Here is a 27,434-nt window from a genome sequence, read left to right as displayed (position 1 = left end):
AGGCAGTAAAGATGCCTGAAATCCCATCTGGAATATCCAAGCAATCTTTTTTCTCTGATGGAAGGGGAAAAATAAATATTTAAAATAGATAGCATTTGAAAAAAGTTATTAAAATAATGCAAGGAAGAACAAAATTTTAAATTTTTATGCAAAAATTAAATTGCTAACTTTCTGTGTTGGTTCCTCTTGTATTACAATATGCATTTTTTCTGCTGTGGCATGTTATAAGGGAGACATCACATTGTACATATTTTTGTGGAGGCAACTGGTAGCACTGCAGCAAGCATTGCCAATAATTTTATTCTAAAGGATTTCTAGTGCAGCTGACATTTTTAGACCATGTATTCATTGAGAGCTAATCCTTTAGGAGCATTTGTTGTATAAATAAAAATCTTGGCATTCATTTTTGCAAAAAGATAGATAGTTAAATGAAAAATCATGCATTAGGCAGGTTCAACAAAAATGCAATATATTTTGCTTGTGTAAAGACAAATAAAGCCTGTTCTCAAGATGGCTGACCTAGAAGTGTTCTACTGTGTTCTACTGTTTTGATACATAAGCAGCTAAGCTGAGCAGGAAGTTCATTTGATGAATGTCAGGCTGTCTCCAGGTAAGAAAAGTAGTTTCATAATCTTTTATAACCTTTTCAAAGATATATACACGTTTTTAATTCATTATAGTTTAATTTAATTATAGTTTCAAAATTTAAAAAGCTGCTTGATTAGGTTGTGTGGCAGTATATTTGAGGGCTTAGGAATGTTGAAGATAGCCACAGATTGATTATTTTACAGAGTAATTGACATAGATGGTTCTGTGATGAATTTTGTGACTCTATTTAGTGATTCTCTCATAAAAAGAATTTGGCTTTAGTTTTATCCCATATTTTTATCGCTAAATATGATTGCAGTTTCAAAATAAGTAACAGAAACAGTGATGGGTTTTTATTTTTCATTTTGTTTTATGTCTGATAGTATGTATTAAAATATATAATTAGATTTTCAGACATTATTTGAAAAAGTGATTTCCTCCCATACTAGGAAGAATTTGTTTAATCTCTAGACTGAAGAGTCCTGTGAGATTGGAGATTCAAGTTTCTAGCTCTCAAGTCTGCATTAATATATTTTGGATAAAAATCAAATAAAGAACTTCAGTTTAAAAGCAATAATCAGCATTTTAGGTTTTTTTCTATATCCTATTAAAACACAGATTATATATCTTACATAAGTAAATGGAAAACTGCTTTAAGTTTTTACTTTTCATATTATGCAAAATATTGGCATAACTTCTATAACATCTTCTTTTCAGTGTTGATCTATATGTGAATATGTAAAATATTTGTTCATTATTTCTAGTATTTAACTCTATCACATGTTTGGGACACAGCATTCATTAAACAAGAATAATGATAGTGGCAGCATTGTAAAATAAAGCTAAGAGTTAACAGGGAAGTTTAAAACTGTATGTGACCAAAGGGAGAAATGTTTTCATTTCATTATTTTGGTTTACCTTTGATAGAATTCTGTGTCATGAATATATTTAAGATTACAGATTGAAGCCTTGAATAACTTAAAAACTATTTTTAAAATATTATTTTATTATTTTAAAAATAAAATATTGTATTATTCAATATAAGGTGGGTGTATGTATATATATGTGTGTGTGTGTACGTATATAATATATATATGTGTGTGTTTGTGTGTACACACAATTACATTATTCTGCTAAAAAGAAAATAAAAAATTTTAAACAATGTTTTTAAAATTCTGAATTACTAATCTTAAAAAGTCTGGTAGGACAAAAAAGAGTTTCCCTTGGTATTGAAAACTTGACAAAACTTCACTAAGGAGTCCTCAATTAGTCTATTAGTTTGTCCATTTTTTCATAGTAACCAAGCTTGAAATGGTTCAAAGTTTATCAATATTACATAACTAAACAATTCATTTGTAAATCAAAATCTTAAGGTTAGTGAATATTATGATTAAACAACCCACTGATTAATTATTGGCCTTAGCGAGAAACCTTAGAACTCAGATGGTCTCGTCTTTTAATATCTACCTTGTATATTGTAATCAAGATCTGGCCAGACTAGATAGTGAAACAGGGACTAAGTCTTGCTGGTCACAACTAGATGATTATTGTTTATTATTCCAGAATTCGGTTGTATACAGAAAAATATTACTTAAAAATAGCCATAGACCAAGTCTAAATACACAGGATAAATAGACTCTTAAACAGGATGTCATGGTTTAGGCTAGCTAGATATAGAAAGAAGATAATATTCTGTCTCTTAATCATATTGCTACTTGTAAATACAGACTTGTAATTCTATTTCTCTTTATGGACAAATGAAATGAGATGCCACTTGAGTCCATTACAGTAAACACAGGCTTTCCTTTACAACTGGGATTTTCTTCCTTGTTACCTCCTCTCAGAGTTGGCAAGTATGATGTGGTCCAGTTTTATATAACTTTTATCTTATTACTGCTTATCTGGGCACATATGCACATCTGTGTATACATAACTCTTGGTCCAAATTGCACAACCAATTTGTTGAAGAAAGAACAAGAAGCATCAGTCAGGACTAATGGCAATTATGCAGTAAGTTGCATGGCTGGTTATAAAAGCAAAATAAAATAAAAAGGGGGTAACCTTTTTCCATTGGATTGAACACTGACAACTAAGCATTTATAAAGAGGGTGGGATTTCATTTATTATAATATGCTAAATCAACAGAAAGAATAAATCTAGATGATAGGTGTAGTAATCAGTCCTTAGTCATTCAAGGGTGCAAAGAAATGGCCACCTTCTACGCAGCCTTTTATTGTTTATATAGAGGTTTACAAATAGCAAAAGATACAGCATGGCAATAGCATTTCATTGGCTAAAATCCTTTACCAATCCTCAAGAGTAAAAAGCTAGAGGCCATGAACAGGGAAACTTGTTGTTCACCAGCTAGCCTTATCAAACTGGCAAGGTCACACAGACCTGCGCACTTTCACGTCACCATGGTGATGTGGGGGGGGGAGAAGATAGATGCAGAACAAAGGCACAAGCGTTGGGAGGACAGTTTTCTGCACGCAACTTTCGCCTGTCTCTTACCTCTACAGATAGGTTTTAAAAATTGTGAACAAAAGTATTAATCACCAGGAAGGAAAACCAATGTTACTATATTCAGTCATTTTTTTCTAAGCGTTCTGTTTCCATGGATTCACTTATTCACTTCTATACAAATGTAACCCATTTTTCTTCAAATACCTCAATGTGGCTATACATGGCCATGCACAGTAGGGAAAGCCTTACCACATAGTACTGACATGAACTACACTACATTCTTGTGATGTTGTATTAATACATTTCTCCATATTATGATTATAGATGATGTCATTCACTAAAAATGATGTTTCAATAACTGCTTCCATTTCCAAGGAGTTTTTCAAGAATGAAAGCCCATGAATAACAAGAATTGAATAAAATCGGCTAATTACATTTAAAATATTATATTCTCACACTTACGAAAGAATGAAAATGTTTATGCAGTATGCCAGATCCTGAGTCCTTAACCATTATCAGCTGTTCCTCCATGATGAAATGTTCTAAATGACTAATAGTAGGCACCATTTCTAACATACTGAAATTTAAAATAACAGTTACTTACTGGTTTCCAATTCCATTTTGGTTACATAAATGGTGGTCACTCCAAATCTGCTCTACACTTCTAAGGATAAAAGTGTTCAAGATAGGTATTAAGCTGCAATGCATAATTTCATGTTAATTAACATTGAATGCTTTATTGTATCATGCAAATGCCTCTTGATATCGTTCTTATATTAAGCCAAATTATCAATGTTTTATCTTAATGCTGACATCATACCAGCAGTCACCTCTTCAAGATATCAAGTAGAAATAAAAGTAATTTCCAATACTATTAAGAAATATCTTTTTACTAGAGATGTTGGAATTGAGATTTTAGACATGTGAAATATCGGTGCTATCATTGAGTATTAATTGCTTTTAAAGGGAGAGAGACTGTTTAACCACGTTTCCCCCTTTCTTCATGTATTAATGTTACTGAACTGGCTGTTCAGATAGAAGGTCTTTACATTCCATCTGCTATATGTAACTATTTGATTATTAAATGTCTGCTTATATTTTATTTTTAAGTGAAGTTCATTTTGCTTGATTTCATTTTGTATGTGCTTAGGTAACGATCATTTAAAACAAATAGAAATACTTTTAAACATGGAAGGAAACTGCTTTGAAGTACGGATGATTATACATCATGGAAGGCAAGGGTTTTTTTCCACTAAGGAGATGTTTCTCAAAAGCATTGGGGTTTTATTTAATGAAAAAGTGGGCAATTTTACAGATAATGTTTTAGATGTTCAGTCAAACCTGACAAATGCCTCCCTATTAAATTATAGCTAGATATGTTTTTAGTATTATATGTACATATAGTTTAATGGTGGATGAAAAATTTAACAGTATAATCATTTTTTTTTAAAAATACAGTTGAATTTTACTGCATTTCTAAAGATAGAGCTATATTTCCTGTCTTTAAGGCTAAAAAGAAATAATGGACAAAACCTGTCATTATATTTTTTGTATTCTATGCATATTTAAAATGCACGAAAGTTTGTTACATGCTTAACTGCTAATCTGGCTCTGTTGTGGGAGAGCATAATAGTTTGACTTTGTTATGAAGAGCACTCCATTGTGCATGTGGAGAGAGAGGGAGATTTCATGAAGCTCTGCTGATTTCATATACAGTAGTGCTAATGCTTAGGAGGTGTGCTATTTTTAGCCCTGTTGCCAGGCAGATCTTTTCCTGCTTCCTGCTGATTCTCAGCCTTTAGTACTGCTGGGCTTGTACAAACCAGTCTTTAGTTGCTAACCAATGAAATTGCACTAATATTCAGTAATTTGTCTGACATCAGGCTTATTGTATCTTGTTTATGTATAGTTTCTCTTATTAGGCATGTTGATAATATGGCAGTATGGCTTCAGGGGCTTCTTGTTAGGACATGTTTTTATATATTCAGAAAAGATAGTCATTTTTAAATGGTAGGTAAATGGCAAAGGTAAATCTGTAGGTTAATTGGGGCAGCGGAGAGGGGAGGTAAATTTGTACTGTAACCAAATTTTTATTTGTGACATCTCCCAAAATTAAACTGCATCTACTTTATCCACATTTATTATTTTCTAAAGGGCTTGGTATAAGCCAGTATTGTTTGTGTTGTTCATGAACAAGATGTATTTCATTTCTCCTGATGAAACCGTCTCAAAAAATAGTCAACAATACATTTTTCTGGAAAATCAGTAGAAATAAATTAAGTTTAAAGATGTGTCTTGTAATAGAATGTATCATTGCTTTCTGGTAGTTTATAAATGCTACTTTTTAATACTAAAACTCTGAAATTTGATGTATTTCTATGTAATTTCCCTTGTGTTTCCAGAGGGTGACACTTGATGACATAAAAAGGTAAGATAATCAAATCTAATTATAAAGTTATACATAAGAAAGCGGCTGAAATGTAAATATGCATAGTTCTGCATTTTGCTTTTGGTAGGCTCATTGTTACCCTATTTAAAACAGTGTTAAATGCTATATAATTTTAATATCAAATATTTATTTGCTGCTTTAAAATAGGTTTCTTAATGGAGGCACCGTAAGAGAGCATTGTCAAAACTTCCTGTTTTGCTTGGGCAAGACTTTCACAGGCAGCAAAATTTGGAACACGTTTTGAGAGATGTCTCCAACCATTCACAAGAAATCTTCTTTTGGCTTCATTCATGAGAGGGGTTGCATGTAGTCATTTATCATTTTAGGAAATTGTATTACAAATTTAAGAATTCACGCTTCGATTAATATACTAACACAGGTTCCCATTACACTACATTGAATGCTATTTATCATCTTTATAAAACAAAGGAATACTTATGCAACCAACCAATTATCTTGCTGAGACGGCAATTTATTTAAAATCCAAACATAGGAAATCCAAATTATAGAAAATAACGCAAAGATGGTTAGCAAAATAAAAGTATGTTGAAAAAGTATTTATGAGAATAAGCCAGTAATAAACCATAACTGATTAATATAGCCCAGTTTATTTACATAGACTTTATAGCAGCTTGTAATTGTGTATTAGCGCTTTAGTAATTATCTAAGATTTTATGGTTTAGTTTATTTTTGTGTTGAAGGAGAGTATACAGTCTTCTAAAAAGAAATTACTATTGATATTTAAATTGAGAAATTCAGAATTAGATTAAGCTCTCAATTTCACAACCTGTTGTACGGAAATTTCAGCAATTTCCAATCTTGCTGCTATAATGTAAGATTTACCCTTAATATTATATATTGAAGGAGGATATTTTCAAAATACTGTCAAGGATTGTACATTTTTTAAATATTCAAAGGTTAGATTTTCTTGTTGCTGGGCAGAAGTGAGATTTTCTGTTCTTACTGTTGGGTCAGGATTAGCTTTCTTGAGCCAATAGGATAAAATAAAACTTTCATAGGAAAGGGCTTGGTAACAATAAAGCACAGCTGCCAATTTTTTCCTGTGTGATAAGTCACACAAATGTGTGAGTACAGCTAACTCCCTCTTGAGTATGCTTTTGAAACTGCAAGAGCTCAAAAAATAGAAGGAATACTGTTGTTACCTATTACTAATTCCTCCTGACTTATGTTCAGTCTAAGTGGCAAACATACAAACTATAGTTCTTGAAGTCTGGTTTTTGTTAATAAAATGAGGAACTAAATCAATGTAAGCACTGCCTTTTAATACAGATATAATTCAGCTTGTGTGGAAGATAATGTAATTTTTTTAAGTGTAGAATTTTTGTTAATTTCCTGAGGGCATAAGTGGAACATATAAGTTAACAAATATTTATAAAGACTCTTAAGCACGCCAGTAAATATTTTAAAGAAAGAAGAAATATAATAATCTTAATACAAAGTAAGATTATGAAAATTGCCTGTTATTTCAAAACTTCAATGTACATTTCTCTATGTGTATTCTTGACACACTAAAGCAGAGTTTATTATACAAATGTGCATTTGCGTTTTAATGGACTGTTGAGCAATGTCTGAGCCATGTTTTAGAACGAATCTATAGTCCTGCATGGTACTAAAGCCAAGGATTTCCTAATTACCTTGCAGGCAACATTTAATACAAAACTGCTTAACAGTGAACATTATTTGCTTATATATATATTTTCTAAATTGGGTTATATTTGTTGGAGAAACACTTTGGTTTTGGAACTGTAATAGAAATGCACTTCTGGAATGCTTGTAACCCGTATGGAGCTGTTTTGAGTCTTATACAGTATACTGTTGTCTTTTCATGATCTCGGTCTCCTCTGTTGCTGGGTAAAATGCATTTGAGCTGGAAAGTGATTGGCTAACCCTTTTAACTAATATGACTTCATGAGTATGGGTTAATCCATAGCAGCTATTCTAATATCTATCTTTGTTGCCATGTAGCAATGAACTTGCTTTTCAAAAAATATATATATTAGGGAAGAGAAGGAAAAGTTCCTAGTTATGAAGGCAAGGACACTTTCAAATATCACTTTAGAAACTACTTAGACAACTACATCTATATTGACAAAAGGTTTTCACCAAGTAAAAATGTCAGTGATTTAAATAATTTCTTCTGGTAAATGACCCAAATATTTAATATTTATGAAATGAATTGTATTATGCATAGGCAAACAGCGTATATAGGTTTTTGCACAACTAAGCAAGATTTTCTTGCATAGTCCTATCGCCTAACTTGTTGTATGGCTCTGAAACTGCAGAACTTTAAAAAGCAAAAGCAAAAATAAGGCTGTTAAATTTCAGAAATTGTTTCTTCTTGGCAAGACATATCTCTTAAGATTTGTGGGTCCTTATGAATCCACTGAAGTAAGTCATGCAAGCTTTTCTGCATTTCCTGTATTCTGTGGAGTCATTTGTATGAGAAGAGATCAAGGCTTACTAAAGTATCCAATTTTATGTTTTTATGTGCATTTAATGTAAAATACAGATACACAATTCACTTTCTGGAGAAAAAACTTAAGCAGAAATAATGACTCTCTATTTTACCATTCCTCGTGTATGATTTTAAGTTAACTATTACCAGATCTACATGTATGTGAGCTTTATTTGAAGAATGGAAAATGTTTTTTACAGCAATTTTATTCTAAAAAAATAGAGAATGACTGAGTGGTTTGCACAGATATCACCAAATTATTTAAAGTGGTTAGTTGTGATCTAATTGCATACTGCTTTGTTTTTTCTTGATACTTTGCTAACAACAAACTTATTATGTGGCTACAGTATGCACCCTTGTGGATATTTTGTGATGTTTGCATGGTAGGGATTAAAATATTGTGTTATATTATCAGTTGAAATGTCTTAGGATATTTCAACAATAAATTTAGCAGAGTTTATAGTGAAAGCTTTTTGAGTGATTTTCTTCATATTTTTTTTAAAAAAAATCTACTGAAAGGATTCCCAGTTGGACATTGCTACTGGAGAAGGCACAGGTAGACCTCATTTAACAGCTGCCCTATTTATGAACCATTTGAAGTTACGATATCACTGAAAAAATAACTTTATAATCAGTCCTCACATTTATTACCATGCAATCATGTGATTGCCATTTGCATATTTCACAGCAAGCTTCCAACAATTAGAATCAATGGAGAATCCAGCAGTAAAATCACAAATCACTTAACCACCATGGGTAATTTGCTTAACAATTGCAGCAGAAGTGAAGTAAATCCATCGCAGTCATGTGATGTCTCACTTAACTGCATTGCTTATTCACAGAGTTGCTGATCCTAATTGTGATTGTTTAAGCAAGGACTACCTGTAATCTCTACCAGTTTTTGCAGACTTGCTATCTTGATTGAACTAGAAAGTTGGCAATTTATATAATGTGATTTCAGTATGTTGCCATCAATATTTTACCTTCATGATCAAGTTTAAATAACTTCCTGAAATAAATAAAAAGGGATTCTGTGCCACAAAAAAATCCAATGAGAGTCATTGTTAAATCATCTCCCCAATGATTTTGCAGAAAAAATAACAAACCTGTTGCACTTAAAGTTAGATTTTTATTGATGAATTTTCCTTGTTTTTCTTTTTTATCCTAAAACTACTTTTTAAGAATCAAGATGGAAAACAGTGAAGAACCTCAAAAAAAAGTTTTTAAGGCCCGTAAAACCATGCGAGCAAGTGACAGGCAACAGCTTGAAAGTGTATATAAAGTAAAAGAAGATTTTTTGAAGACTGCTGATCTGAAACTGTTAAATGGAAAACATGAAAATGGGGATTCAGATATCAGTTCTCCTTTATTAAATTCTGACTGCATTGAGGAAAGAGAGGTGAATGGCCTAGAAGACATATATCTTGATCCTGAAGACAGAAAAATAGAATCTGATGAAGTCGCTGATGTCAAAAGTCCGGATAACAAGGAAAACCAGCATGGTGACTTAACAGCAAAATGTGAAACTCTTTCTCCTGAAAACATTGTTTCTGAGCAACATCATGAAAATAATAGCTCACCCTTGAGCCCTGGATCTGAAAGTCAAGTACTTGAATGTAATAAAGATAATGACATTCAGGAACAGATCACTATAAAAGAGGACCTGAATGATAAAGTTCTTTGTGTAGCAGATATTTTGGATCAGAAAACCTCATCAAGTCAGACTGAAGAAGAAAATAACAATGACCAAATGATAGAACCAGCAGAAATAAATGAGTTGACTATTACCACTGAACTGTCTATGGAGGAAAAAAATAATGCACAGGAAGCTGTTGTAAAAGAGAAAGTTGATGAGGAAGCAATATCTAGTAGTTTGAATACAAATAAAAGTTCAAAGAATGAAATGAAATCTGCAGATGTGGTAGAGGCTGTGGCTCAAAAAACTGTAGAAGAACCACCAACTGAGAGTATGTTGGGAAATGCAGCTAAAATGGAAACAGATGAAATTATTCCAATTTTAGAAAAGCTGGCCCCAGCAAATGCATTAAATTGTTTCTCTCAACCCATCTTGCTCCCTGTAGAGACTCCTAGCTTATGTTCAGAAGAAAAGGTAGCAAATTCTTTAAATTCTCCATCTAAACATGAAAGCAATGAAAGTTTGCCCAAAGAAGCTTTTTTGGTTCTTTCTGATGAAGAAGAAGTTTGTTGTGAAAAAGAAGCTGTAGTATTAATGCCAAACCATGAAAATTCTCCAGGTGAGTGGTATTTTTTTCTCTCCATTTTAAATGGTCATTCAAAACTCAATATTGGAACTTAAAAGCAGTAAAATAATTGCCTTATCTGTGAAATAAATTAGTTGTATTAAATGTAGAATAAACATTAATTGTATCCAATGTTTTAAAATTACAATATCAATATCATATTGCTGTTTAAAAATTAAAACATAAGAATAATAGTGTATAATAACCATACAAATAGTAAACTACTCAAGCCTTCAAAATCTACTTTTCAATAATAACAACCATCAAAAAACATCTACCTATCCCAGGTTCTTAGAAAGGACTCAATAGGTGGATAAAAATGCCAAATTGAGTGTAAACCTCTTGTTGATGGTGTGACCAACCATAATAATTTTTTTAATTCATGTGTCATTCAACTTCCAGCAACAGTAGAATATGAAATCGAATAAATCACATGTAGAGCAAATGCAACAAAAATTATTCTAGGGGTATTTGACATGCTATTGATAACTACTGTGTTTCCCAGAAAATAAGGCTCACCCAGAAATTAAGCCCTAGCCTGATTTTTTGGGGTGTGCCTAATATAAGCTCTACCCCAAAAATAATCCTGGGGGTGTAGGCGTGGCCAGCATAGGAGGCAGTGAGCACGTGGGAGGCTGATAGTGTCCAGCAGCCGCAGCCCGCTCAGCACAAGTAAGTCTGAGCACGGAGGTAGAGGTGGGGGGAGGCAAGCAATCCGAATATGCTGTGGGGCTGTCAGGCTTGCATAGCACCGGCAGCAGGCAGAGGCATGAGGGGAGGCAGGTGATCTGGACGCGCTACGCAGCCACCTGACTTGCAGGAGGCTTTCTGGCAGCACTGGCAGCAGGTGGCGGCACGGGAGGAGGCAGGCGATTCCATCGTCTTTTGGTTTGCCCTCGGCTGTGCTGGGCAGGTAGCCACAAAGTACAGGATCACCTCCCCCCTGGTGCCTTTGTCTCCGCCTGCTGCTGATGCTGTCAAGCAAACCTACTGTTAACCAGGTCACCACACAGCACAGCCGGATTGCATGCCTCCCCCCCCCTGCCTTCACACAGACTTATCTGCGCTGTGCCCAGTGGGCTGCAGTTGCTGCCTGACATGGTTGGGCCCTGTGCACTCACTGCCTCTTGTGTGCACACCAGGGTGGGGCGCCCGACTGGGCTGATCACTCTGATACTGTGTTTCCCCATAAACGCCCTAATGCATCTTTTGGTGCCAAAAAATATATAAGACAGGGTCCTATTTTCAGGGAAACACGATACTTGTGGTTCTTGAATTTTATTTTTACATTTATAGTATGTTGCTGTAGTATAAGATCAAGCTGCATTAGTAGAATATTTGAATATAATCAAATATTTTTTTTTTTATAATATAATCAAATATTTATTGGCTCGGTTTTTTTATTGTTTTACTACTTTGCTTATTATAAATCTGCTTTGATACTGAAATTTGACCAGGGTTGATTCTCAGCAATGGCCTCAGAGGAAGAAGGTAAAGCAGCAGCACCCCAAAAAAGTCACCCCTAAAGAATACCAAAGTCGAGGGGTCCCCAACCTTCAGACAGTGGCCCACTAGCAGGCCTTGAGCTTTTTAGAACTGGGCTGGGGAACTGGTGGGCAATCAGGCATGTGCGTGCATCCCCACTCACATGAACAGCAGGTAAGCATGGGCGTGTATGCATCATTTGTATGAGCAATGGATGCATGTGCCCACTGCTTGCGCAAATGGAGCCGCGCATATGCTTATCCATTGTGCAGTTGTGCGCACTTGTTCGCTGTGCATGTGCATGCTTGGCTGCATGCATAGAACCATACCCTCTCCCCCCCCCACTGATCTGCAAAGCCAGAAAGATTGGGGAACTCTACCATAGTCAAAAAGAGCAAGGATGGATACACAACTTCCATTCCACTCCTGCCAGATATCCATGAGTGCAACCAATGCAGTTTCAGTCCCACGTCAGCCTGAAATCTGATTGAAAATGGTCCGTTGGCATGAAAATTGTCCGGCACGTTGGAGTCCAACAATGGCTTCTTGATCTAGGGGGCAAACAAGTGACTCTTTAAAATGGGCCAGAAACAAGGATGGATTCACCATCACTTGGACCCATCCACGTGACACCCACTGGGCTGCCTTAACCAGGCAGAAGGGTCATGAATCTAATAATGCAGGTGGTGGTGTTTGCATTCTACATGACCCTGCCGACTTTCTCAGATCAAACAGTTGTCATATAACTGGGTATATCTGTTCTCTTGGCATCTCCATAGGACTTGCACCACCCTTGATATCCAATTATGAACAAATTGAACCACAGCAGGACTGTGTCATGGTTCCAACAGATGAAACTCTTCAAAAGAACTTTGAGGCATTATTAACCTTTACCCTTGTCCACCTTTGAAGCACTTGATGGTGGCAAGGGTGTCTCGAGGTGTCGAGTATCTGCTGGGTAGGGTCCATTCTGATGACCAGATCAGCTGTCCTTGCGGCTTGGGTTTTGCCTCCACCTGGGAGGCCTGAAAAACTGAATTCCCCTTCCTTGGGCACATAATATCAAAGCACAATTCCCTCTTCCAATTAACAGTCATAAATCACATTCCCCAATTAGCTTGAAGCGCAGGCTTCTTCTCCAGTTCTCCAGCCCGTCAATTCTTTATCAGTTCTGGGCTCAATAACCTTGATTCTCACACTAGATTCTCATTCACATCCCCCATCCTCCCAGCATCATCTAACTCTAAAAGTGAAAAGGGAAAAAGATGGCTACATTTCCATCTGTTGTCAATGCAAAACATCTGATGTTAGCAGCATTGACTTCCACCCCTCCTTACAAAAAGGACAAATCCAGTAATGTAAACAAAAGCACAGGTTAGGGATTGCCTCTTGGTTTATTAGGGTGTTTCCTATAGAATCTACTAATGAGTCGGTCAGCTTTCACATCGCTAGACTTTACCAAAGTGGCCCCACAAAGAATATCGCTTCCATTGTACTAAGTACTGCAATTTCCCTTTAAAAATTCTAGAATCGAGAATACAGTTTACTTCATAGTGAGTTTGTCCTGCCATCACGAGGAGTCTGAGTGCTCCCTATGGTCATGGGGGAGGTCTTAAAGTGGAACTCCGATAAGTTTCAACAGGCTGCAATGGAATACAGGGTGAACTTTTCCTAAGAGCTTAGGGAGTTTTAATTCCACTGTGACCAGATTAATGATCATTACAATGGGGAAAAGTCCCAAGAACTTCGGTCCTAACTTCTTACTAGGTAATTTGAGCCATTATTATTTAGTTGACAGGTAACCCTTTCCCCCAACTTGAAATGTTCTTTGAGGAGCCCCTTTTTATCTGCCTGCTTTTTGTATGTCTCTGAAGCCTTTTTTAGTTTTCCTACCAGATGAATTGCTTCCATTTGTCCAACCAAGCTAGCCCTAGTATCATAGGCTCAGTCATTTTTGGAGCCACCATGAAGAGAATGAACTCACAGTGCTCACCTATTTCTAAGTGTAGGGGTTCGGTCAATTGCGTGACTAAAGTTCCTCCCATTAGGGAGCCATCAGTTTGCTCAAACCTCATGGGTTTGGAGAGCAGCTTTGCTCGTATACCCATTTTTGGGGCAAGTGACAAGCTGATAACGCACTGGGAGCATCCAGAGTCAGCTAGTACTTTTAAATCTAGCTGTGCCCCGTCTTAGGGATTATGAGTTTGGCAGGTAGTGAAAAAGGTGGGATGTGTCAACTCACCATCGGGTCGTTTTCTCCTTCATCGTCGCTGTCTTAGGAGGGTAGAGCAGCGGCAGATCCGGCTTGGGTCTCTGCACTCTCCTATGTGGGGGTTGTGACTTTGGCAGGTCCTGCGCAATCCAGTTGGTTTTCTCTTTCGTTGGCTACTAGGCTGGTTTCTTCCTCGCTGGTGGTCTCGATCTATGCTGCTGCTTGGGGGTAAGGGACTGGGCAATTCGCTGCTCGTTGTCCCTGTTGTCCACATCTGAAACACTTGATTGATGGCCCAGCAGGTGGTCTGGGATTCTCAGCCGTAATGGTTGGAGGTTTACGGGGGTGGTGGCGGCTGTCATTTGGGTTGATTTGGCCTCTACTCGGCTTCCTGGCTTCCTGTGGGGGTGGCTTCTGATAGCGGGTGAGCTGAACATCTGGTCTTATTGCTGCTTGGTACCACTCTTGCAGCTGATCAGGGACCGCTCGATAGATACAAGCCTGGGAGAGGTGGTTGTTTAGTCCCTCCTTGAAATGATGAAATAGGGATTGCTCGGGTCACCTTTCTGTTCTGCCGACTATCTTGCGAAACTCTCGTTACGTATTCTAGGGCAGACCTGCCAGCTTGTTTTATTTTGTGGACTTGCTCCTCCGCTTTGAGGGCAATGGATGGGTCCTCGAACCTTGCTCTCAGTCCTAGGAGGAAGAGGTGGGGGTCTTCTAACTCGGGTGCTTGCTTGTTATACAAATTGTTCAGCTACTCGGATGCTTCTGCTTCAAAGCTGGACACCATCATGTCGATCATAGTGGCTGGGTTCAGATAGAAATAGGCATAGTGGTTCAAGTGAGAGTGCACCCGATTGAGGAAAAAGATCATCTTCTCTGGGTCCCTATCGAAGATGGCTCTAAGAGGTGGCGCCATCAGTGGTTGCTGGCCTCCCCACTGTGGATGTTGCATCCCCAACTGTTGCTGCCCCCCCCCATGGTGTCTGCTGCATCCCCAGTTGCTGCAAGCCTCCCAGCAGTTGTTGCGCATCGGGGGCTGTTTCCACCCCCACAGCTGTTGTTGCATTGTTGGCGGCTATGGCACCCCCAATTGCTTTGTGACCCCATCAGTCTCGGCAGCTACTGTAGCGGCATCCAAACAGTTGCTGCATAGGTGGGGGCTGCTGCCATCCCCACTGCTGCTGGCATGCCGGGGGTTGTAGTGCCCCCAGTTGCTGTAGGCCCTCCTGCTCCAGAGGCAATTGTTGCTGGATCCCCATCAGTTGCGGGCCCTTCAGCAGTTGTTTCACGTTCGGAGGCTGCAGCCAGCCCCATAGTTGCTATAGTGCTCCCAGCAGTTGCTGACCCCCTGGCGGCTGCATCATCCCCAGTTGTTGCAGGGCCCCCATCTGCTGCTGCACATTCAGAGGCTGTGGCCATCCCCAGTTCGGCTGCTGCACTGCCAGCGATTGCTGGCTTCCCACCTGGGAAGGCTGCGGCATTCCCCATTGCTGGGTCGCCGGTAAGCATGTTGTTCGGACTTTTATCCCGCCGCCGGCGATCTGGGCTCTGGGAGGGGCAACGATTGGACCTATATCTCCCCGCAGGGCTGGAGGCCACAGTCAATGGCTTCGAAGACAGGGAGGCTTCCTGTTCTGCACATGGCAGACTGGGGGTTCCCCTTGGTAGGAGTTGGTGGCTGCCTCGCTGAGCATCATGATCGCTTGCGTATGGGGAGTGGGAAGGTTGTTCTCCACTCTTCATCTCTAGCTCCTCAAATCTTTTCATCAACTTCTCTACTGACTGACTATGGGCTGTGGACAGGTACTTCCACTCACCCGAGTCCTCAGCAGCAGATGATTCGTGGTTCTCCACCGGTCTGACAAATGCGACATGCGGGAATCCCCTCTTTGCAGCTCAACCTCATCCGCCTTTGAAGCACTTGATGATAGCAAGGGAGTCTCTGCTGAGTAGGGTCCATTCTAAGCAGATCATCTGTCCTTGCGGCTTGGGTTTTGCCTCCAGCTGGGAGGCCTGAAAAAGTTCCTTCTCCACCGGCACACTGGCTATCACTCCCCCTCTGGGGTAGTAACCGCCGCCAGGGTGCTGGTTTCAGGCACTCTTTCTCCATATTGATATCTTCCCCGAATATTTGTCGGCTTATCCCTCGATTCTAGGGACAGTGTCTGGGGCTCAGGACCCCAAGATAGTTAAGAAAAAATTGGAGTTTTTGGCTTAATGTCATGGTTCCGACAGATGAAACTCTTCAAAAGAACTTCAAGGCATTGTTTACCTTAAAGAATTTTTTATTTGAGTAGCTTAATATCAGTACTGCATAATCGAAGCCAAAAACTGATTTCCCCTCCCCTGGGCACATATTATCAAAGCACAATTCCTTCCTCCAATTAACACTTATAAATCACATTCCCCAATTCGCTTGAAGCGCGAGCTTCCTCTCCAGTTCTCCAGCCCGTTAATTCTTTATCAGCTCTGGGCTCAGTAACCTTGATTCTCACGCTAAGTTTAGTTATGTCTAGCTAGAATCTCAGTCACATCCCCCCTCCTCCCAGCATCATCTAACTGTAAAAGTGAAAGGGAAAAAGATGGCTACATTTCCATCTGTTGTCAATGCAAAACATCCGATCTTAGTAGCCTTGACAGACCGTGTAGCAGCAGGTATTTCATTCAGCTCTCTTTGAAATCCAGTTGGGTCCATCAGTCACCAGGTATGGACTAATCGAATGGGTTCAGCCTCCCTGCAGAGGGGGATAGTACAAGAGAACCTTGGTCACATGGTGTGATCTGATCATGAGAGATGGTTTAAAGAAAGCTCTTCCCTTAGATCACATTGTCACTGCTCTGACAAGAAAACCAAGTCCTGGATAAGATCATTGGCTTAAGTTAGGCCAAGAATGACATAGGAGAGGCCCATGGCCATCATGGAAGCCATGAACTCCTGAGCCACTTTGGAAGCCTATCCCAGGGATAGCAAATTGAGGTTCCCCAGAATTATAAGGCGTGTGTGATGAGAGGAGGCAATGGCCCAATGATTAAGATGCTAGGCTTGTTAGCTGGAAAGTTGTCAGCCCAGGTTTGAGAACCAAGTGACATGCGACAGGATGAGCTCCCGTTACTTGCCCCAGCTCCTGCCACCTAGCACTTTGAAAGCATGTGAATGCAAACAGATAAATACCCATTTGGTGGGAAGGTAACTGTGTTCCGTGCACCTCAGTATAGAGGCATCCTGGCCGCATGACCACAGACATGTCTTCAGACAACGCTGACTCCCTCAGCTAAGAAAGGGAAATGAGCACTGCTCCCTAGAGTTGGATACAACTGGACAGGGGAAACTTTACGTTTATCTAGAATCATCAATCTGGGGAATTCTACAGGCAGCCCTGAGCAATCACAATTGCTCCCTTGAGTAACTCAGGATCTCGCAACTGACAATGTATGCAACATTAGTAATTTCTGTATAGCATCTGTTTTGCAGTTTGGATCTTGGCTGGAAGTCACTAAACCACATCAATGAAGTGAGCATTTTCAACTATACAGAAATGAGAACTGGAAACAGCATTTTATTTTGTCACTTACTTCTTATTGTAGCATATTTATTTTTATTACATCCAAGTCAGTTTTTGCATGATCAAGTTTCTTTTTGAAACTATAGACGTAACTGCCAAAGACAAGGAGATCCGAACTCATTGGTAGCCTCAAATTACAATGAACAAGGACACGCATTCAATTTCATAGCTACTAAGATTGTTGGCTAAGCAGGGACAAAAATAGGGAAATGATTGAAGCCTGAGAAACAGGCCCTTTGTCAGTCAACAGGAGTGCGGATTTACCACCAGCTTATTCATTACCTAGGAGCCAAGGGTTTAGCAGCACAATGAAACAACAGCCAAATGACTAATAGCCAGCCATCAACACCCCAATTATCAACTAAAAGCCACACACAACCAGTCACCACATAAATCCTATGTGTAGTGCACACATTCTGGAGAGAGAGAGAAGTTCCCTGTGGATGTACTCCAGCATAAGCCTGAAAATTTGGAAGGCTAAACCTCTGGTTCCATTGACCAACTCAGATTGGATCCTGCATACAGTAGACAATTGCACTGAGGATGACAATGAAGACCGTATAGGTGGATCTACCTAAAGAAATATTGTGTTTCATCATAGAAAATAAAATACAAAACAGAACAACAAACAAAATGAAACAAAACAAAAGCATACATTCGACTCTTAATAAAAAAAGAAAAAAATAAGTATACAAAAAATGAGGAAAAATGACCAATTAAATTTAACATAGCCTGGGTGCTAAAAGAAAAGAAAAAAACAGTAACTTCCCCTCCCCTTTTACACACACACACACACACACACACACACACACAGAGAGAGAGAGAGAGAGAGAGAGAGAGAGAGAGAGAGAGAGAGAGAGAGAGAGAGAGTACTAAACCAGGGGTAGGCAATCTTGGCTCTTTTATGACTCGTGGACTTCAACTCCCAGAATTCCTGAGCCAGCCATTCTGAGGAGAAAGGGAGAGGTTTCCAAGCGGAGTCATGCTGGCTCAGGAATTCTGGGAGTTGAAGTCCATGAGTCATAAAAGAGCCAAGATTGCCTACCCTGGAGCTAAATGTTAAACAAATCTTCATATCCTTGTTAATGTTATATTTAGCACATGGAAAGTCCACAAACGGTTTCCAGTCTCTAATAAAGCTGTCTACTCCATTATCTCTAATCAAAGCAGTTAATTTTGCCATCCCTGCTAATTCCGTTTATTTCAAAATCTATTCTTCAACAATCAGCATTCCTTTTTCTTTTCACTGTTTGGCAAGTACAGTCCTCGATTTGCAACCTTAATTGAGCCAGCAAAGAGGGTATAGTAGCAACCAACATCTCCAGGTATGCTGCCCAGCTCACTCACACAGATATGTAACTATGGTTTAGTGACTTTATTAATATTCCCCAGCAATTCCCTTCACCAAAACCTAGAACTGTCACAATTAAGTCCAGTCATGAGTAGATCTCAGACTGTATTTTGGCTCCCTTTTGAAACTGCTCACTCAAGCGTGTATTCATACAGACTCATTAGGTTTATGATGTATGTGTCATTGTTATCTCCATGGCCTTGAGTAAATTCCTCTCCTAATCAGACTGTATGTGAAACTACTTGCAGCCAGAGCAGTTAAAGAGCGGTTTGAATTGCCAACTGACAGCATTGCCTCTGTGCCATGCCCTGGTCATCACACTGGGTTTACAACCCCTTCCACTTGGAGTGGTCCTAGGAAGTGATGGTTAAGGTTGCAGGACTGTGTGGAGAGCTAGACATGTTCACCAACTGCCAAGGGAGGCATATCTCGATGGTGCCGATGTACAAACTTTTTACACTCTTCCATGGCCCCTGTTACATTGTTTCCCCAACACTCGTTACAGGAAATCCATGGCCATGGGCACTGGCGAATCCGCGGCAATCGCAGGGAATAAATGCGATGAAACTGTAGATCACCAAAAAAGGAGACATGCGAGTCAGACATGCTCGATGTTGTATGCAAACTACATCAGTGTCAGCAGATCCATCTGGTTGTCCTGGAAATTCACGTGCCAATGCAAATACCTCTCCAGCATGGCATTCATTCGTTCCGTGCCTCCGTCCATCTCCGGATGATGCGAGGATGAGAGACATCTTTACCTGTAGAAGTTCCAAGAGCACCCACCAAAACGTAGCCACGAACTGGTTACTTTGATCCGACATTATAGGCTCAGGAATGTTGTGACGCACAGCCATGCTGTGTCTCACGCCATAGGCAATCCCACGGACAGTACAAAATGGGCAATCTTAGTGAGCCACCAGAACATCCACCCCACCAGGCGCAAAGTCTTGAACAGGCCAAAATGCCTTGTTGCCGGGTTATTATGATACTGGCGCAAGATCAGACTTACTTAGGGTCTCTCTAACACATAGATCCCTTAAACCTCAACCAAGGGTCTAATGGGCCTTCTACTGAGTCTGTCTACACATCTCTGGCCTGGACAAATGAGTCTCTGTGCTGTGCCAGCCTGATTTGTTCTTTCAGATCGACGGACTCTCAGGTTGCTGCGAACCTTTCCACTGGGATCACTGACTGGTGTACTCCAGTTTGTACGACAAGGCATCGTCTCTCTGGCTCCAGCCTCCCAGACTATAGGTTACTTGGAAGTTGAAGATGGTGAAGAAAAGAGACCATCGGATCTGCCACTGGTTGAGCTTCCTGGCTGTGTTCCAATAGTCCATGCACAGATCTGGTGCCGAGCCCCTTCTAGGTGGTGCCACCACACTTTGAAAACCACCTTGACTGCCAGCAACTCCTTATCCCAGATTGCGTAGTTCCACTCGGCAGGATTGAGCTTGCACGAGTAATAAGCACAAGGGAAGAGGCTTGTAGGAACATTGCCCCCACCATAGCATACAACATATCTGTCTCCACAACGAATAGTCATGACGGGTCAGGGTGGCGAAGAATGGTGTCCGTAGCAAAAGTCTTCTTCAGAAATTCAAACGATTGCTGCTCGACTGACCCTCACATGAACTTCACCCCTTTCTGCAGCAACCGAGTCAAGGGCATGGTCATCACAGCAAACTGGGGAATAAATGTCAGATAATAATTAACAAACCCCAGGAGCCTCTGAACATCCTTCACTTGGTGCAAGGGATGATAAGACTGCAGGGCCTCGATCTTCTATGGGTCCATGGCAATGCCCTCAGGCAAAATCTGGTGGCCCAAAAAATCAATGGTGGTTTGTGCAAACTGGCACTTTTTATATTTTGGGAAGAGATAGTTCTCTCGCAAGTGTTGGAGTACCTTTCATACATGGGACCAGTGTTCTTTGGCTGAAAATGAGTATACCATGATGTCATCCAAGTAGATCACCACAAAGGTGTCTATGAGATCCCGGAGCATGTGTGTGAGGTGCATGAACACAGCATTGGTGAGTCCAAATGGCATCACCATGTATTCAAAATGTCCGTACTGGGTGCAGACAGCTATCTTCCACTCGTCCCCTTTGCAGATTCTCACCAAGTTGTAAGTTCTTGCAAGTCCAACTTCTTGAAGAGCTGTACCTGCCTTAAGTGCTCCATGAGTTCCAGGATGAACAGGAGTGGTTCCGGTTCCTCGTGGTAAAGGAACTAAGCTTACGGTAGTCAAAGCAAAGCCTCAGTTCCCCCAACTTTTTCTTGACAGGATGGGGCCTCTGAAAGGGATGTTGATGGATGGATGAAGCCGTGCTTCAAGTTCTTCTCAATAAAGTCCTCGAGCTCAGACTCAGACAAGGAGTAAATCTGATCCACTGGAAGCTTGGCGTTTGAACTAGGTCGATGGGACAATCATAGGGCCGATTTGGTGGGAGCTACTCGGCCTCTTTCTCCCCAAACACCTTAGCAAAATCTGCAATTTTCAAGGGGGTATCCAAAAACAAAATGGGAGGTTTCTCCGTGGCACACGTGTGAAGCCAATGAGAACGACATTTAGGATTGTACAGCTGAATGACCCCGTCCGACTACACGATCTATGGGTCGTGCCTGGAGCCATTCCAATCAACATGCTTGAAAAATGCAGAGTGGTTGCCATGTAGAACTCCAACTGCTCCACATGGTTTCCCATATGCATTTGAAAAGGCTTGGTAGCCGTGGCTACTGGCTCTGACTGGAGCAGCCGGCCTTCGGTTTCCACCAAAACAGGTGGCACATTCCACTTAGTGGCAAAATGTGTGTCTGTGAAATTTGTGGGCAGCCCTTAGTCCACCTTGGCTTGCGTGAGAACTTCTGCACCTCTGAGAAAAGTCAACATCATGGCCACCACCAAATGTCAGGTGGTAGTGTTAACTCCTGGCCCACCCCAGAAATCACCCGACCAGGTAAACCGTTTAAGTCGGGTGGAGGAGTTTCTACTGTTGCAGTTTTCTTTGCAGGATACTTAGCAGCTAGATAACCGGGGCCTCCGCAGTACAGGCAGAAACCTCTGCGCCTCCGATCCTTTTCTGCCAGCTTGATGCATGTCAGCCCCCCCCCCACTTGCATGTGTTCCTTGGGGTTTGAGGCTCCTTGAGAAACATCCTGGATATTGGAGCAGCTGCCTCTTGTCACTTCACCCTTGCTGTTGGAGCTGACCATCTATGCACAAGCATAAGTACGTTAAGGTGTGCAGGGTTCTAGGACAGCCCGTCTAGGCCAACCTGTCCAGAAACAGAGGACAGGCCCTCCTGGAATTGGTCCATGAGGACCTCCTCAATTCATCTCAAATCCTGACTGATAAACCAAACCGGAAGTCAGATATATATATTCGGTTACTGGGCAATGCCGCTGCTTCAACTCCCTCAACTGCTGGTTCTCTGTTTATACCTTGATCAGGTCTTCAAACATGGTATTCATTTGGAGGCAAACCCCCATGGAGTCATCCAACAACTGGGCTGCGTGAGAAGCGGGGTCGTGATGCAGCCCATCAATATGGGTGGGCCTTTTTCTTCTCAAGTAGTGTGGCTGACTTTCTCTGCTCCTACCTTTTCTCTGCCTTATGTGTTTTCTGATCAGATGCAGAAGGCAGTTGCTCCTCTTCCCTGGCTGTCTGCAATTGCATGCTTTCCCTAGCTGGAGCCTCAGCCAAATTCATTCCAGATGGCTGTTCAGAGCCATCAAACAATTTAGTTCCTGACTTGCCAGGAATTGGCTCATCCTCCCCTAAGCTGACATCTACAGAGGTATCTGGGGAATTGTCCAAGGGAATCATCACACCAGGCCACAAACAGCATGGACCACCTTTCTTCTATGGCCAGAATGCCAGCAGGGGAATTGAAAATCTGTGCAAACAGTCATAGGAGCTTAACTCCAGTTCCAGCAAATAATAAGAACATTTCCAGAACAAAGTCACATGCAATTTTAAATAGGCTGCTCCAGAAGTCAGAAAGAGAGGGCAGAGAAAATCACTCTTTTCCATTCTCCACCTTCTTCACATATTCCAGAGCAAAAAGAGATTCAAGGCATTCAAGGGATACAAGAAAAAGTATTTGGGAAAGTAGGTGACAACTATCCTGAAAGCGCTACAAACAGAAAGAGGATTCTTCGCCCTAAACATCTACAGTAATGAAGACATTTCAATATTCTTTTGGGATACTGAAAAGAGAGTCAGGAGATACACAGTCTGAGTCCACTTCCTCATTGAATTTTGATGGGAAGTGGACTAGTATTTTGGATGAGAACATAATGCAAATCTCACCCCCCCCCCTTTTAAGATCTTAATGCTGACACATTCCCAGACATGCTTCATAAGTCAACAAATCACTCTACTTGGAATTGTATACTAGCAACCCAGTGGCTAGTGTCTCTACAAGAATTACAAGGATGCTTCCTACAGTGTGTGCCATAGATCTCAGTGTTCCCTTCTGGATGTATTAATTGAAATAGTTGAGCAAATGGAACTGGCCAAAACTAAAGCATCCCTTATATTAGTGAACTCTAATTTACTTCCCACTCAGAGAGATCAAGTAATGGTTAGCAGTACTTGTAGTATTAATGAAATAGTAACAGTCATAATCTCCAAATTAATGGTCTTTAAAGGAGAGGAGATAAAAATATTGCTGAATGAAGAATGGGTAGTGTATTGAAATGAGCACATGAAATATTACTGGTAGCCTGGATTATAAATATTTCTTCATGATTGCTGCAGCTTCAGTTTTTTCTAGACAAAAAACTAAGGCAAACCATCAGCAAACTAGCCAGATAAGCAGATCTGTTGGAGTGTTTACAATTCATAGCCATATTTATGGCTTCATGAGTAGCGGAACTGTGAGATCTGTATTCAGACATCAGAAGATGAGTCTGTCTTTGTTGATTTTGCATCCTAGCTATTTAGTTATAACTGCAGCTGTGCTATACATTAGTTGGTTTGTTTCTTGCAGTGAGCTGGTTCTTATATTTGATATTACAATATTGGCATCTTTTAATCCCTGTGCTAGCTGTTTCTTTGGAATAAGGTTCAACTCAGGCAATCTTGTTCAACCTATTCTCTGAGTGGAGCGTGGTAGATCCCTGCTTCTATAGATCTGGTGCTTAGTGCTTTTTTTGTGTTGCTATGATCAGTGCTAGCTTTAAGTCCAGTCCTTTTCAGCCACTGGTAGGATTTCCCAGTGTCAACCACCTCAGCTGTCTGTTGATGGTGCATCCCATGTAGGGTCTTGTCTTGCCAATGGCACTTCCTCTGCTTGATCTTCCCAGGTGTGCTGCTGCCTGAGGCATTTTCAAGCAACTCATCTTTGGGTATCATTTTACTGATGTATTCATGGATGCTTTGGGTTACCTTTAGGACAATGACTTTGACATCAGATTCCACCTGCCCTCTTTTCAGTTGGTGTACAGCTGTTGGATGTGTTGGTCATGCTGACCAAAGTAATTTCTATAATTCTGCCAAGCATCAAAGAGGTTATTCTGCTTCAGCCATTATTTCTTACCTTGCCTACAGATGCAGGGGGGAGGGGGAATGCTTGGAATGCTCAGTGTACCTGCAAATGCTCCATACTGGGAACCAAGATCATCGAAGAACCGTTTGGCTGGGAACTGAAGAATTTTCTCATAACAAATTTCTGACACTTAATTGGGGAGTATGACCTGCACTATCAGAGAGGAAGGGAGGTTCTACACTTTTAATTTACTGTTCTGGCGCTATTTTCGCCAGAGCTGGTTTTCTATTCATCAGTGCCGATATGCTGTACTCAGTAAAGTTTTGCATTAGAGTTTGGAATGTCTCAGCTGTGCTTACTATGTTGGGATCATCAGTCGGAACCTTGACAGTTTCTATGTTAAATTGTGACTTTGGAGACAGATGTCTGAAGATGTGTCAGATAGCAACAAGCCTGTAAAAGGTAATTGCTCTGGCCTCTTTCGAAAATACTTGGAAAATACATTAGTTTTTTTAAAATAAACTTTGGTGAAATTTCTTACAGTGAGAGAAAAAAATATTTTATCCCCTGCTGATTTTGTACATTTGCTCACTGACAAAGAAATGATCAGTCTATAATTTTAATAGTAGGTTTAACAGTGAGAGACAGAATAACAATAAAAAAATTCAAAAAAACGCATTTCAAAAAAGTTATAAATTGATTTGCATTTTAATGAGTGAAATAAATGTTTTGACCCCTACGCAAAACATGACTTTATACTTGGTGGCAAAATCCTTGTTGGCAGTCACAGAGGTCAGACATTTCTTATAGTTGGTCATCAGGTTTGCACACATCTCAGGAGGGATTTTGTCCCATTCCTCTTTGCAGATCCTCCCCAAGTCATTAAGGTTTCGAGGCAGACGTTTGGCAGCTCAAACCTTCAGCTCCCTCCACAGATTTTCTATGGGATTAAGTTGTGGAGACTGGCTAGGCCATTCCAGGACCTTAATGTGCTTCTTTTGAGCCACTCCTTTGTTGCCTTGGCCATGTGTTTTGGGTCATTGTCATGCTAGAATACCATCCATGACCCATTTTCAATGCCCTGGCTGAGGCAGGAGGTTCTCACCCAAGATTTGATGGTATACGGCCCAGATACTCTTGTAGCTCATTCTAGCCTTGTGTAGGTCCCAATCTTATCTCTGACATCTTTGGACAGTTCTTTGGTCTTGGCCATAGTGGAGAGTTTGGAATCTGATTGTTATTGATTGCTTCTGTGGACAGGCTGGCCCTTCGCTGTTTCCAGAGCAGGTCCCTGGGCTGGACAGTACCACATATTGGACTGGATCCAGCCCGCGGGCCTTGTGTTTGACATGTCTGCTGTAGATGATTGTGGTATACGTGAACCATATAGGAAATAGGAAAGCAAATATACTAGTACAGTGGTGGCGAACCTATGGTACAGGTGCCAGAGGTGGCACTCAGAGCCCTTTCTGTGGGCACGTGCGCCGTCGCCCCAGTCCTAGGCCTTCAGCTGGGTTTTATAAATCCTTTTCGCTTTAGGCCTCCACCGCCGTGTGCAAAAAATAAAATAGGTTCAATCAGTCAATTTCAACTTCTCACGGGAAAAAAAAAGATCCTGCAAAGTTGGAATTGATTGATTGAACTTTTTAGTCCCATCCAGTCTGCCGTTACCACTGCAGCCACGCCCACCCAATGGGACACACCCACCCAGCATTCGATGATGCATAAGTGGGTTTTGGATTGCAGTTTGGGCACTCGGTCTTTAAAAGGTTCACCATCACTGTACTAGTACTTGAGATTTTGAAATGTATTTTTCTTCAGCATTTTAATATCTGATTGAGCCACTTTGTCTGAGGGTAATTGGGGTTGGTCCTCCTCTGCTACCAAGTTAGGCCAGCAATTTGGAATGGCCCAATCTATATTTATTGATCTCTAGCTGCTTGGCTCCTTTTCTAGAGCAGGGTGAAAACTTGACTCCTGTTTAGAAGGCTAGTTTCTCCATGGTGACGTAATTTTAACAGGATATTTGCTTAACCATTCAGTATGGGAAAAATACCAATCCCTTCGTCCTTTGACTCTTATACCTCTGTCTTTCAGATAGCTTGGCCCAAACCATGGGGTGGTAAATAGTGTTGGAGAGTGAGTTAGTCTGCCACTGCAGGTTGATTTTTTCTCTGCATCTTGCAAAGGTGGTATTGTATAGGCCTGGTTGTTAAGTTGGTCTGGTGATTGCTGACTTTAGCTAAGGTTTTGTCTTGTCCTCCAACTGAAGCTTTTGGCTGGGTCCAGCTGGAGTTCTCTACTGCTATTCCAGTTGTTTCCCCTCTCGGCTGTAGTCTTTTAGCTGTAGGGTAGTGTTCTAGTCTTTTGATTTAGTAATTATAAAGTAACTTAGTTTTGACATTTCCGTTATGGGAAAATCAGCTATTGTTAGCAAAGCTGTAATTTGCAGAACTATACCCTTTTTTTGTCAATTCCATTCACCTTCAACCAGTTTATTGGCTGATATCTCTTTAGATCCCCACCATGGCCTAATAATGTCAGCCAGAGTCCACTGCTGTACACATCCAGTTTCTCCTATTGGCCAAGGCAGTCTGGATTTCTTGTCTGTATGCCAACTAAACTTCCTGCAGTGTTCCTTCTGAGTCCCACCAGCTGGCCTGATAGTCGAACCATCCACTTGAACCATACCACATAGACTTCCTGCTCTCTATCTTCAGTCATTTTCCTGGGACTCTGGAACTCTTCACTCACTCAGGAACAGATCAGAATCTTTAAGACCTTTGCCTTTGTCAACCAACACAACATCTGTAGCAGTTTTTTTTCACTGTCCACTAACACTAAACCTAGCAGCCTTTGTGCTACCAATCTCAGCCACCATTTTCAGTCAGCCAACTTGTGTATTGTCTAGTCAGACTTTTCTTGTTCATGCTCATTGAAGGTAAATATGACTTTTAAGAATAAGATCGATATGTGATAAGAACAACTCAGGTATTTAGATTATTGAGCTGTCTTCTCACAATGTCATCTGTACCCAGGAGTATGCTAGGGCAGATTATAAAGCAATTGATCTGTAAGCA

At 40.5% G+C, this 27,434-nt stretch overlaps 1 protein-coding gene across 7 annotated transcripts in view; it reads left to right on the top strand.

Annotated features, from left to right (window-relative positions):
- LOC120304721 (activating transcription factor 7 interacting protein) overlaps positions 1-27,434 on the top strand; it is a 131,158-nt gene that overhangs the window by 30,320 nt on the left and 73,404 nt on the right. For 3 of the 7 annotated variants that reach the window (XM_039335647.1, XM_039335641.1, XM_039335640.1), the window contains exons 2-3: positions 5,454-5,479; positions 9,159-10,231. In XM_039335647.1, the coding sequence (XP_039191581.1) occupies positions 9,166-10,231 (1,066 nt within the window). In that variant the 5' untranslated portion in view covers positions 5,454-5,479; positions 9,159-9,165. Of the gene's footprint in view, positions 1-4,621; positions 5,062-5,453; positions 5,480-9,158; positions 10,232-27,434 lie in introns of those variants that run through there. The other 4 variants (XM_039335644.1, XM_039335646.1, XM_039335645.1 and 1 more) reach the window with 2 other exon arrangements.

The sequence above is a fragment of the Crotalus tigris genome, unplaced genomic scaffold (genome assembly GCF_016545835.1).
Source record: "Crotalus tigris isolate CLP2741 ecotype Arizona unplaced genomic scaffold, ASM1654583v1 scf7180000017644.4837335, whole genome shotgun sequence".
NCBI lineage: Eukaryota > Metazoa > Chordata > Lepidosauria > Squamata > Viperidae > Crotalus > Crotalus tigris.
The sequence above is the reverse complement of the archived record's forward strand: the minus strand, read 5'-3'. Positions and strand labels throughout refer to the sequence as shown.